The sequence below is a fragment of the Microchirus variegatus genome (genome assembly GCF_963457635.1).
Source record: "Microchirus variegatus genome assembly, chromosome: 6".
Taxonomy (NCBI): Eukaryota; Metazoa; Chordata; class Actinopteri; order Pleuronectiformes; family Soleidae; genus Microchirus; species Microchirus variegatus.
Genome location: NC_139807.1, coordinates 15,026,978 through 15,040,340, shown reverse-complemented (window position 1 = coordinate 15,040,340; position 13,363 = coordinate 15,026,978). Strand labels below are relative to the sequence as shown.

The window sequence follows — 13,363 nt, the reverse complement described above, 5'->3', positions numbered from 1 at the left end:
CAAATATGTCTCTCTAGTTCCTGCATGCTGCTCGATGAGCATGTAACAGCAGGCTTGTAGTATCTGTATCTTCACTTCCCACTCACTTTTTCCAAGTATGTTTTTTTTTTAAATTTCTCACATATAAAACACATAATTACACATGTGAACACGTTGACCGTCATGTAAAAGAAACGAATTATGGAAAGAATTACTCATATGTCACAGCATGAATGTAAAAGAGCAGCAGCACTTATTTTGTCTCTTAAAAAAAACAAACCCAAAAAGTGCTCGCTTGAGCATTCACTGATTTTGACCATTCTCGATCCATGATTTTATTATCTCTGTGTCTTAACTGTACATTTACGTCTTGACAGCACACTATCCCTGATGCCTGAAGGTAAAATAAACAGTTAACACATGATAAATTCAGAATTTTTTTAATGTCTTCCTTTGCCGGATGCCGTACTGTAGCTAGACACATACATACATACAGTACATACAATAAAGGTAACCCGTTCTACTCTGTTTATGTCAGACAAAGATGTGATGCAACTAAAAGTACCTGTTCAACCTGTTTGATTCATGACAATAATCACACGGCAAAATGTCGATGCAGGAATAAAACAGGGAGGGTTGCTTAAAAGTAAACATGTACTGCAGCTGTACAGCATTAATCTCATATTTCCACTATTAATCCACATAGCTTTTAAAGTCATTAACATACTATGTCTACCTACTATGTGTCCTCATCGGATCCTTCACTACTTGTACTGCAATCTCTGATATCACAGCTCGCAGACATGTCTGATCCTGAACGATCGGCAGAAAGGACAACTGCATACACCATCACTTTATGTAGATGGATCAAAGATATCATCACTTACTCACTTATAACTGAGGGGAATTATATCTCAGCATAATTCTGGCAAGTGCATTTCAACCATGCCCAGTTGATGCAGTGAAACAAATATGTCTGTCTCGTTCCTGCATGTACCAGATGAGCATGTAACAGCAGGCCTGCAGTGGAAAAAAACAATCTTCACTTCCTTGAGCAATCAACACGTAGCGTACGTCCTGAACATGTGATGCTTTTTTTGGAATGGGTATAGCAAACAGAATTTGTCTGTACATGATGCTCTTCATCACTTGCAATATAAAAGCAACTTAAAACTCCTTTTCACAACATCAACTAATTTTCATATTCATTGTCTAGAATGTGGAACACCTCTGATCCCCTCCATTTCTGTAGCAGTCTTGCACATGCTTTAAATACAGGAGTCTTTATATGCAATATTATTCATTCAGTTGTTTATGTTTATATGTAGCTCTTGTATAGTCTTGCACATTAGAATATGCATGCTCAGGCTGATTTTAAGTGGTTTATTTGCTTATTATGCACTTTGGAGCACTGAAAGAGTGTAAATAACACCTTAGTATAAGGGATGCACTATGAGAGGAGAATGATATGTTGTTTTTTTCCCCTCAAACCTTGTGACTTATATCATGTCACAATAGCATAAGGCTTAACATAATACACATATGTGGATGGAGAGCTGTTTGGATTATTGAGACTGCTAAAATATCAGGCAATAATGTTCTTATGTACCAAGTCTGTGAGGGAAAAAATGTGGGAAAAGTGTTGCAATAACTGAGCTCAGGAATATTACATGTACCTTTTAGATTTTTTTTTCTTTGTCTCGCATGTTAAACAAATTTGTCCTCAAAAAATCTATTCAAATACGCCTCAGCAAAACAAGGTGGTCTAACAAAATACACACAAATGCAGATTAAGCAATTCATTTTATTAAAAATGTTTTTTGAGTGGCACCACTCCCAGGCATACTTATGGTATTTTTAACAGGGATTTTTCTTTTGACAATTTACATTTATAGTTTTATAATTTTTTTTTTTTTTAAATCAAATTTTTATATTATTACAAAAAGCACAATAAAAATACACTCATTGATTTAAGTGACTTAGGACAGACATATTTTCCCATTGCATCAACCCAAACACCATTTAGTTAAACATGGCAGCGTGGAAAACAGGACGAGGGGTGACGATGATGGATATGATTTTAAGCTGGAGTGTGAGCCGGGAACAGAGCAGGATTCATCATGGTGAAATGATGGCAGGCATGGTTTGATTTGGTTACTTCTTTGCTTGCATCGCTTGCATTTCCTTCTTCTCCCGATCAATATCTGTGTGATCGCAAGACAGAGACACACATTAAAGTTAAAATGAAAAGTTTCCTGGACAAGAAAACAAAGTCAAAGCTCTTAAGATTATTACACTCTTTATTTATCAATCATTAATCCCAAATGTAATGCACATTATATAATCTAAATCATCAATAGTGGATAATGTTTCCTGGAGGAATATGTTGCCAGAAGTTCCAGGTAATGGTCAAGAGTCTTTTCCACTCAGGTTCAATATTCAATTTCAATTGTTGTTTATTGGCTTATTGGAGTTCTCAATAATTAAATAGACACTTGAGCTATTGTGCAGTGCACTCCAGCATATTTGGGAAACATTGTTATTGCTCTATCAAGTGACGTCTTTTTGATATATTTGTGCCAGAGGGTGGGTGGCATAAATCCCCACAAAGAGTCACATTAAATATTGTGATAAATATACAGAGTATGGCTTGTTTCCTGTGAACAGTTTCATTAGGGAGCAAGGATGCGCTTCCAGTAGAAAGGTGTGCACCTCACATTAATCAGTAACATGTTTGCCGTTATTGTTAATGACAGACAAGGAGGAACTAACTATGTAGAACATGGAGATAAGCAAAAGATGAAACCTGGATTGAAGGGTGGAGGACAGATTTTTGTTAACAGCAAAACTTTGACCACATGAATACCTACCTTCTTGGGTTGGTGGTGTATTGCTTACTTTCGTGTCAGCCTTCTTGAGACTTTCCTTTTTAAATGATTTTATTTCCTTTGGGACTTTTGGCTTGTCCTCATCCATTGTGGTAGAGTTCTAATGGGAAAAGAGGGAGAGTAAAAATTATGATTCAAATCAAAATCCAGATTTTGACTTGGAGTGCATTAGTCAATGTTGAAAGAATGCAAGACAGAGCAGGAGCACACTATCATTTAATCACTGACAATGTTGTCTGCAGTGTTCTTGTCCATACAGGCACACAAACTTAGCCACACCTAAGGTGGAAAAAAAAAGTTGGAATTATGTAACTCGGTCACAGGAAACCACAGGCACTGTAGAACCATAGCTGCCTGCACAATGAACAATCACATTTAATGGTGTCATGTTACACAGTACTGTTACTTGCAAGAGAGGCCTGATTAAAATTATCATATGCTGTGTATGCACATGTATTTGCATTTATGTGTGATCATATAAAGGCAAATATATACACCACAATAGCAATAGCATGATTGGAAAATCTAAAGTTAGAGGACGAAGCATTCTTATCACAAAACTAGACTTAACGTCTTAACGTCCACATTCTCCGCACAGTGCATTCTGCTTATAATACTGCTAATAATATGTAGACTGTTTTGGTGTCGGTGCACAGTAAACATTATCACACTGTCCACACCTATACTGGTGACTGCACATAGAACTGAGAACTGATGTGACAGATGTTAAGAGTCATCTTACGTTTGTTTAAAAAAGCCATGCCCCTTTTGAGGGAATGCAGCACTATCAGGTATAATATCCACTGCACAATGTAACATTGCAGTCACTCTTTCTGCCTCTATCAAAAGTGTTGCAAAAAGCAAAAAAAAAAGAAGCGAAATAACTCTTTAAATACGTTATATTTTTGCTCTGGATTTGTGCGTTCTTTGAGTGCATGATACAAAAAAAGCCACAATGCAGAATTTGTTTACCTGTTGCAGGAGTTCGATGTGTGTGAGAATGTCCTCGGGTAGGTAAGGAACGTCTGTATAATCTGTTCGAATCCAACAGCTTAAGTAAAGTCAACACGCCCTTCTGCTCACCAACACAAACACTGGTCCTTTCTCTCATTGGTTCTCAGAGGCCTCAGAAAGGATTTCAATTGGACATGTTTGATGTGTGACGTCTCAGGGAGGCGGCTGCATCACTGTACACCCTTGCCCAAGTGTTCAAAGCTTCCATTGTAGTGAACACGGCTGATATCATGTTTTTTTATTTACTAAGCAGTACCATCTAGTGGAGTGGTTATCATATGACAGTAGTAGTCAAAAAATTGATTGAACGGCAAATGCACAACAGAAATGGCTTCAGTGAATGATAATAACATGAGTTTATTAATGCACAGTTGGTACTGGAGTGTTGATAGAGAGGATGACAGTGCTTTAGTTAATCTAACATACAGTTGACAACATGTAGAACATCACAGAGAAAGGCCCAACATGCTGACAGATATATAATAACAGTGTTAATCCCTGAGTCCTATTTTATTTGAATAAAATAATAATAAATAAACTAAAGTAAACCATGACTTTGAACACTTTGAACACATTCATTCATATCATTTATTTTAAATGGGAACTCAAGTAATGAAGTATTTTCCTTTCCTGAATTTATCTCAAGAGACTGATAGGCAAAAATTAAGCACCACAGCAGATAATCCTGTGTATGTAACCCAGCCCCAGAAATGGAGACTCTTACTTTTCCCATACTTCACCTAAACCATAATACCCTCTGTGCTTTGTAAATAATCATCCAACAAAATCTGCATCCCAAAGTGTGACATCATCATAAGACGTCATTCACAGGCTGATGTACCTCTTATGACAAATAGACGGACTTTAAGAAACTGAAAACGGAAGGTAAATATGATTCACCAGCACCAAAAATACATTTCGAGTACACTAAAAACTTTGGCTCAGAATAACCACTCGTCAGAGACTGGGCCTCAAGTCATGGCAGTGATACTTTGATCTTATTCTGCAGATGATGGATCATTATCTTGGCCAAAGTCATTTAACTGGTTGAGATAGCTGCATACGGAGGAAATGGGGTTGGGTACTTTGGGGATGATTTCAGAGCAAAAGAGACTATTTTCAGCCAGACAATTTGAAAGCTTCAAGTGTTTCTCTGCCTTTCTTCAGCCTGACTGTTTCTTCTGTCTGTCATACATGGCAGTCGTGATTCCCCACGTGATGCACGACCTCAAAATGACGAGGGAGCCCCCCCTGTAAAGCATAGCCACACTTCTGTCTCGTGACCTCCACAGCTGCCTCCAACAAGTCATGACCCCTGGCACCTCTCCTCCTACCTGGGCCTGCATATTTGCCACCAACACAGAGAGCGGGTACAGAGTCAAGCTGATCACCATGGAGGTCAGTGCCCCTGACACAAAGGAGGAGGCCATTGGAGAAAGTCCCTCTGCTGCCACAACGGCACACACAGGCCCCTTCAGGCCAAAGTAGAGTGAGCTGCCGAGGGCATTGCGGGCTGTGATGGGCAGGAATGCTCTGTAGTACCCTGAGGCCAGACTCTGTGCCTTCAGTCTGAGGAGAACGCTCTTCATTGAAGGTAGATGACGGTCATTCTGGCTATTCTGCAACACATTTTGCACACGCTCAAAGGGGGTGAACGCCACACCTTCTACAATACCTGCAGCAAACCCAGCCAGAGCAGGCAGAGCAGAAGGGGAGATGTTGTTTCGGGATGACGACAAGAGTTGGCAAAGGATTGTGTCCTGTAGACCAAAGAGCAGGGTGCCATTCAGAGTCCTCATCAATAAAGGTGGGGCAACTCCCCGGTAGAGCTTAACAGGTCCCTCTTTGCAGAGCTGTCCCACTGCCTGATGCACCGGGTTGTTGTGGATTTGTTGACGGAAAACCGTCTTGTATACAGGGAACACTATGAGGGTGGGGATGGTGGAGAGCAGGCTGGATGTCCCGCCATGCAAGTAGCTCTGGAAGCGAACCACTGAGTGCCCGAGGCCCTCTTCATCTCGTTTATGGTCAGGACCTTCTGTCATAGTAGAGCTAGGTGTAGAAATGAGCACATCACACGCCATTATAAGCTTGCAGTGACTCAGCAGTGTCACTGTGAAACTGAAAATGACATCTACCACATGGAGGAAACTAAAACAAAAACACTCTGCTGCATCATTGTCTTTTGGTTTATAATGCTCCTATGAATTTGACACATTGATTTGTCATGACTGTGGGTGATGTGTATGCTATTGTTTTAACACTTAATCAAGATGATCCATTACTATTGTTGTCATTTCATTTGGTATTACTATTTGATTTTAGAATAATGATTTAAATAATAATAAAAAACACCCTGAAAATAAAGACGTATATATTGTACTACCGCAACTAAATAATCTTATAGGACTGTAAACATTCAAAACAAAGACTCACCCAGTATTTTTTGACGTCAGGTGACAATAACGGAAAATGTACAGCGGCTTATAATGATTTTCCTCGGATCACTGGTGGGAATTGAAGGCAACAGAGACTCAGAGACTCGCTGTTTCCACAGAACAATGCACGGAAATAAAATTAAAACGATCAGCTGATGTGGACTCGTTAAAACTCGGTCTCTGTTCGAATGAGAAAATAAAACTACCAAATTCTAAGGGTGCATAAATCCGCCGGCTGACTGTGTGTTGTTGGCCCGCTAGTACAATAGCCATTGGTCAAGGCAGGCGACGTCATGAGTTAACTGTCCTGTGATTGGCTGTTTGACCCATCAATCATCCCCACCCTCGAGAGGCAGTGCGTGTCGTATACGTCAATGGTCTGTTTTCAAAATGTTAAATGAAGATAAAGGCAGTTCTGATTCTCTTTATCATCGTTCATTAACGTGGTCTAAGATAATTACTGACATAATTGATTCAAACGCAGTTTCAGGTCATCAGTCATGCCGCCAAAATGTAATTATGTGCTGCAATACTGAATTAATGACTGCACAAAACGCTGAATATTTATACAGATGTGATATATAATAAAACAATCAATCATATTTCAACTGTATAACAAATATTGAGATGGTCATTGTAATGCAATGTATGAATACACTTCAAAATAACAACACACTTTGTTTAAGATTTTATGCATATCTCTCTTTTTTTATTAAGAACACACCATTACATAACTGGTGCATTCATCCTACCGAAAAAGTAAACACAAATACGCACAGTAGAGACAAATCCTTCCTGCAAACATATAAAAAGAAAGAGAAGGGGCAGAAAAAGGCAGGGGAACATTTCTGAAGGAAGCTCCAGCCTGCAGAGACCCCAAGCTAAAAATCTCTTAGCTTCTCAAGAGAAAGAACTGAACAGAATAAAACTCCGGACACAGGGGAATCCCCACTCAATGAAGGCACCACAACAGCTGAGAGAAACACCCCAGAGACATCTTCTACAGTCAAAACACGAGGAAAGCCCCTGAAAAATGAGTGGAAAAAGGGTAATTTCATCTCAGACTGTTGGAGCGCTCTTGGCTGAGGGGAGCTTCAGTGGCACTAAACTAGTTCAATACACATTCACTTCATTATCGTCTTTCAAAAAAAACAACAAAAAACATAGAGGATACAAGAGCAACATGAAAAAGTATACTTGATCGTGTAGTAACAAAACGCAAAAAGCACTGTAACAGCTCAATTCAACAGATCCTTCTCCTGACCACTTCCACTCTGACAGAAAAGTCTCACACAGAGGTGAAATGGCCGGGAGAATCTCTGTTTGTTAATGTTATGATAGGCGGGCAAAGTTCTTTGAGAATAAACTCCTTTTTTTTCTTTTAAATCCACGCACAATAAATATAGTAGCTTGCCATTATTTTGGTGCCCCAGACGTAAAAAGGGACACTGCTCAAGGGTGAAGGAAACTCAAATGAGCATTAGTAACAGACACGACAGTTCATTTTTTTTTTTTTTTTTACTTAGCTAAACATCTTAGCTAATGGTGTTGGTGTTGAGGTTGGGGGAGCGCCCTCTTCTCTTTTTTGGTGTAACAGCACACAAGTTGACGGGCAAAAACGCCATGTGTTACAAGGGGACGTGGCTGAACAGGTACGACACAGATTCTCCGTTGTGAGTTCTACGGATGGCTTCGGCGAGGATCATGGAGATGTCAATAACCTGAAGGCAAAGAAGACAGGAACGTGAAGATTAATACCACTACTGACAGAACAATAAAGAGTATATGGATCACGGAACATCTGATTCATCATTGTTTAATATCTGCATCCCGACCTGTATTTTGGGACAGTGTCTCATCTTCTCCTCCTGAGGGATTGTATTGGTGACCACCACAGCTTCAAAGCAGGCGTTGTTGATGCGTGAGATAGCCGGGCCAGAGAAGATGCCATGTGTGAGGATGGCATACACCTTTGTGGCACCAGCGGAGATTAGTCTGAGGGCAGGAAACGGCAGAAGTCATTACAGATCCCCACATTACTGATCATATCCAAGGACAAAGGACCCAAAGGAGAACAAATGAAAGGGGCTCACTTGTCAGCAGCATGGCAGATCGTGCCGCACGTGTCAGCCATGTCATCCACGAGAATGGCAACCCGATCTTTCACATCTCCAACAAGAACCATGCGGTCGACCTCATTTGCTTTTTTCCTCTCTTTGTGAATAAGAGCGAAGTCCACATTCAGCCGGTCTGCTATTGAGGTGACCCTGCAAGGGGAAAGTGTCGATGAGTTAGTGCTGGTCTGTAAATCACAGCGTATTAAAGTGTAGTAGCGCATGTCGAATTAAGAGCCCGGACAGAGATAAGTTAAGTCAACACGGGTGCAATCTAAAGTAAATGTACTGATGGTTTTTAGTATGTTGGAGATACGGTGAGGGTAAGCTATGCGCGATGGTAGAACACTTATGGTATGACCTTCTGGTAGTGCTCTGCGTTATGACCAAAAACATGACTCCAAAACTCTATAGATGAACATGAGTGCACCAGTGCATGAGGTACATTTGAGTGTGCGTGTGCTTGTATTGCTCGAGTTGACGAGCGAGGAACAGGGAGTGGCAGCGTGTGTGACGTATGTTAACATAACTAAATACCAGGGTTCCCACACCTCGGTTGACATCGAATTCAATGACTTTTCAAGGACTTTCCATGACAAATTCCAGACCGAATGTGTTGACACGGCTTAAAATGGGAGGGCAACTTGTAAGATTTGTAAGTTTTATTGATTTCCAGCATGCTCTGCCTCTGGCCAAGTGATTGTCCTTGGGATCTTTGGCAAGCCAATCTTTGTAATGTTCTTTGGTGAGCCATTGATGTTGAAATATGCCTTTTCCCAGGCATCACGTCATTCGCACTCTCTTGCTTAACATTATTCACTCATTGTTCCGCATGGAATCTCACATCATTGGTGGACAGTGTCCACGACACCGCTAGTAATTACAACTCGACGTTTGTTCTGCGTAGGCCTAGTCTACGTACATCAAGCAATTCAGGGCGTATGAGACAGTAGGTGATGTCGCAACAAACGATGGTGAGGAAATTAAATTAAGTTTGCACGAAATTCAAGCACTTTCATGTCTACTTAGGGCAAACGTTCAAGTAGTGATGTACTCGAAGCGTGTGTCGAGTAATCCAGGAAGATTTTTGCGACGTGCGTATCAATGCTGGTGTTGATCTGGTGATGTTCAACACCTCGTGAGCTGGCGTTACCACTAGACTGATTCAGGAAATTGTTCACGGATTTGGTGTGCAAATCGAAATATGAGGGGCAGTGAAATCAACCAAAAGAAACCAGCACTGTGGAAAAGTTAAGTAAAAATCCAGAATGTGTTTCTACTTTCCCTTTTGACCCCGCCATTGTGTCATAAAAACAGACACCATATCATTAAGTTCTTAAGTTATATCTTGGCATTCATTTATTCAGTTCAAAGCCTCACACACCAGAGCCACTTGGTAAGGTGTCATTATAATCAGACAGCCCGTTTTACATTTATTGTCCACTTGATGGCACAGTAGAGCAAATGAAGCTAGGGCCCATGGGTGAACCAAATGGATGGAAAGCTTCAATGCTACATGAAGTTTCATCTTGCCATCACGACTTTCATGGGACTTTTAAGGACTTCAAGGACCCACGGGAACCCCCAACAAAAACTCTTGCTGCTCTCAAACGTGTTTTTAGCACTACATCCTGGCATAAATACCTCTTAGCTCCTCCTGCGTCAGGTGAGACAATGGTACAATTTTTCCACTCAGCGATGTTCTCCTTGATCCATTTCAACACAGCTGGCTCTGCATACAAGTTATCAACTGGAATATCAAAGAATCCCTAGAGGAAGAAGAAAAACAACAGGTATACAGACCTGCTGGAAGGAATTGAAGGTTGAATATAAAAGTTAAGCTAGGTGAGGTCAAGTTCTCTAAAATCAGGGACAATTTATATGGAAAATATACAGCAAAAGACAGACTGTGAATCAGATGGACTTCTGTTTAGGTTTCACTTGTGTGTTGCTCACCTGTATCTGTGAGGCATGCAAATCCATTGTGATGATATGGTCAGCACCTGACACCGACAACATGTTGGCCACCAACTTGGCTGAGATAGGGGCACGACTCTGGAATGAAAACAGATCCCTTCAGTCACATGGAATAAGTGAACTGGCAAGCACGGTCCATCTCTAAAAATAATACTTCACTGATAGCTTAATAAAGTAAAACTATAAGACTTGTTTGAGACCTTTGATATGATTTAATGATAAGCACATTAAATAAATATAATAAATGTTTGAGGTCTGATTTTTAAAACATTACAGTTCACACTGTTTAAAAGATAAAGATCACAATGTCAAAAGATGTCACAGTTCTATTAGTTAATTACCTCTGCCAAGAAGTTTTGGCTATGTTTTTTTTGTATTTGGATAAAAAATTCTCGGAATGTAATGTGTGTCCCAAAGAAGAGAAATGGCAAGATTAATGTGGCAATTCCGACATGGATCAAAATTGTATTTTTTAACAATTGTTGACCTTGTCAGATTAGGGAGTGTACTGACACTGTGGGAAACCACCTTGGCAGAGGTCTGTGTTCTCTGTAGTTGAACATGCAGAGAATGTTTCATGCAATACTACTGAAACTCAAATAATAGTGAGACAGGAAAGAATACATAGGGAACTGCAGGCGATTCAGCAAAGCATATAAGATGAGGGGAAGGAAAAACAAACAAAAAAAAGAGTAACCAAGCAAATATGCTTAGTCGATCAACATGGCTGCAGGCTTCTTGTCATGATGCTGAATGGCAAATGGCATGACAGAAGTATTAGACAGATATCCCTCACCCCCACCTTGTCCTTCTTGTCTTGCCGGGCGTACGGGAAGCAGGGGATGACAGCTGTGACTCTGGACGCCGAGGCGATCTTGCAGGCGTTGATCATTATCAACAGCTCCATTAAATTGTCATTAATTTCTCCGCAGCCACTCTGGACAATGTAGACATCTTCTCCCCGCACACTTTCGCCTATTTCGACACTGCAGGAGGACCAAGGAGCCAACACAAACAGCACTTAGTGACATGGAGCTTACACACAGTGGCAGGCGAGAGATTGATGAGACGGAGTAAACAGTGGCTTGTGTGCCCTGTCAGTGAGATCCGCACAAGGGTTAACGCAAGACATATTAGAGCGAGCATCAGAGACACTATATTATATATATGTTATATATGAAAAAAAATCAGTGGAAATTAAAGGTTGTGATATTGGTGTATGAACACAAAACATAGTATTGAGCCACCCCTAATTACATCACATATTGGCTATAATCACTGGTTTTAACATAGAAAAATTATTGTAGAACCTTAAATATGTGTTAATAATGCGTTTAGTGCATTCAGTACTATGTTGTCGAAATGGTTGGTTGTGACTTGGAGGTAAACTTAACAGGGCAAATTAACAGCTTAGTTGGTCAAAAAGCAGTAAGAGATTGTATGAGACGGATATTGGTATCGGTATCTACTCAAGGTCGTAATATCGGTAACGGACAAGAAAAAAGCGATATCGAGCCACCTTTAATTTGAGAATCCTGAGTTTGTTAGTTCAGTTTGAGACCCGTTGTCTCACTCCATACTAAGCTGGCCAAAAAGAGGGACGTCACAAAATGTCAACCTCAATATCAGATTCGAATCGACATTAAAATGGCAGTTGATCAGGTTCAGGATTAGCACATTGGTTAGTTACACGTTCAGGTGAGTACCCGACACGACTATCACCATGACACCACGTTTTTTTTTTGTTCCACCTAAATACGCGTCGCTAGGCAGCAACACTTGCACAGGATAGGCCACTGATTGTGTGAAGCGGTAAAAAAAAGCCCAAACAAAAACAAAACACCACAATAACAACAACAACTCACCAAGTCTCTTGGTTGCTGAATTTTTTTGTGACCACCTTCCCGAGCTCGAGACCCAGGCGGTCTGCTATTTTCTGAGACAGGTCCGGATGTGAGCTGCCGCTGAATATTTTGATATTCGGCATTTTGTTGCGGTCCAGGGCGTCGTTCAGTCCGAGCCGGCAGCTTATGACGAGCAGCTGTCGAGTCCGCGGGCCGGAAGAGTCACACAACAACAGCTAGAACAGGCTTCGACAGCTGACGAGCTAGCAGGACAGAGATGAAGTGTGCTCTCTACTCGTCTTTTCCACCATTATGTCACACGCGCATCACGCGTGCCGCTTCCCTCCACGGACGGAGCAGCAGAGCGCGCACGCTTTCACTTACGTTTGGCCGTGATGACGTAGTTCCGGTTAGAGGAGCCAAAAGGAGAAGCGCATTTGCGCGCCAGCCAGGGCTGTGTGAAGCAAAGGTGGCGGTGATGTGGCGCGCTACCTGAGTCTGTGTGAAACTTAATTTAGAGACACTACTAGTAACTGATGGCGAGGGATGTTCTAACTCAAAGGTAACAGCTCACGAAACCTCCTTCTGTGTAACGATCTGTATTCTTCCAGAAGTGGAGAAGCCTCTTAGATGACAGATGAAAAAAAGCCTTCAATTTAACTCGAGAAAATCCATTTTCTCACAGATTAAAGATTGAGAGCCTTCACGCGCAGCAATCTGCATTGTCCTTGTTTCTCGCCAGATGACACAGAAGTCTTAAGGGAGGAGATCTCGCATGAAAATAGAACTAAAACGCAATCGAGGGCCTGAGGCCTGACAGCGTTCCAGGCCCAGATGGACCTACAGCTTCCTATAAACACTTGTGGTAACACATATAGTTACTTTCATTTGAGATTCCCAAGAAAAACTATGATTGCCACAAACTATGAGACAAGACATGATCATTCTTATCTCAAAGACTCAAAACTATTGCATAACTAGTGACCAATGACACACCTCAACAACAACTAACAAGATATTTCTGAACCAACTTAAGGAAGTACTATCTCTGTCTATCATGATTTTTGAAAGGCAGATCAATACGACTCGTGCACAATCTAATATTATAT

General features: G+C 40.9%; 2 protein-coding genes and 1 long non-coding RNA gene across 4 annotated transcripts; all 3 read right to left on the bottom strand.

Moving 5' to 3' along the window:
* Window positions 1-1,763: 1,763 nt before the first annotated feature.
* On the bottom strand, window positions 1,764-3,948 carry LOC310928667. The gene is made up of 3 exons (XR_014592866.1): window positions 3,840-3,948; window positions 2,850-2,967; window positions 1,764-2,183 (listed from the first exon to the last, which is right to left on the bottom strand). It is a non-coding gene; the product is annotated as an uncharacterized lncRNA (long non-coding RNA).
* A 1,096-nt stretch (window positions 3,949-5,044) lies between these two features.
* LOC310928972 (solute carrier family 25 member 53-like) lies at window positions 5,045-5,926 on the bottom strand (the record flags this gene model as incomplete). The annotated part of the gene is made up of 1 exon (XM_083891646.1): window positions 5,045-5,926. One exon carries the CDS (start codon window positions 5,924-5,926, stop codon window positions 5,045-5,047), a length of 882 nt encoding a protein of 293 aa, XP_083747772.1.
* Window positions 5,927-6,995: 1,069 nt separating this feature from the next.
* prps1b (phosphoribosyl pyrophosphate synthetase 1B) lies at window positions 6,996-12,597 on the bottom strand. 2 transcript variants are annotated; one of them, XM_083891524.1, is made up of 7 exons: window positions 12,276-12,597; window positions 11,207-11,396; window positions 10,390-10,488; window positions 10,078-10,202; window positions 8,413-8,586; window positions 8,155-8,314; window positions 6,996-8,040 (listed from the first exon to the last, which is right to left on the bottom strand). In XM_083891524.1, the coding sequence occupies exons 1-7, from the start codon at window positions 12,395-12,397 to the stop codon at window positions 7,948-7,950; spliced, it is 963 nt and encodes a 320-aa protein (XP_083747650.1). In that variant the 5' UTR covers window positions 12,398-12,597; the 3' UTR covers window positions 6,996-7,947. The 2 variants fall into 2 exon arrangements, with proteins under 2 accessions (XP_083747650.1, XP_083747651.1); XM_083891525.1 differs by having other exon boundaries at window positions 11,213-11,396.
* Window positions 12,598-13,363: the final 766 nt, after the last annotated feature.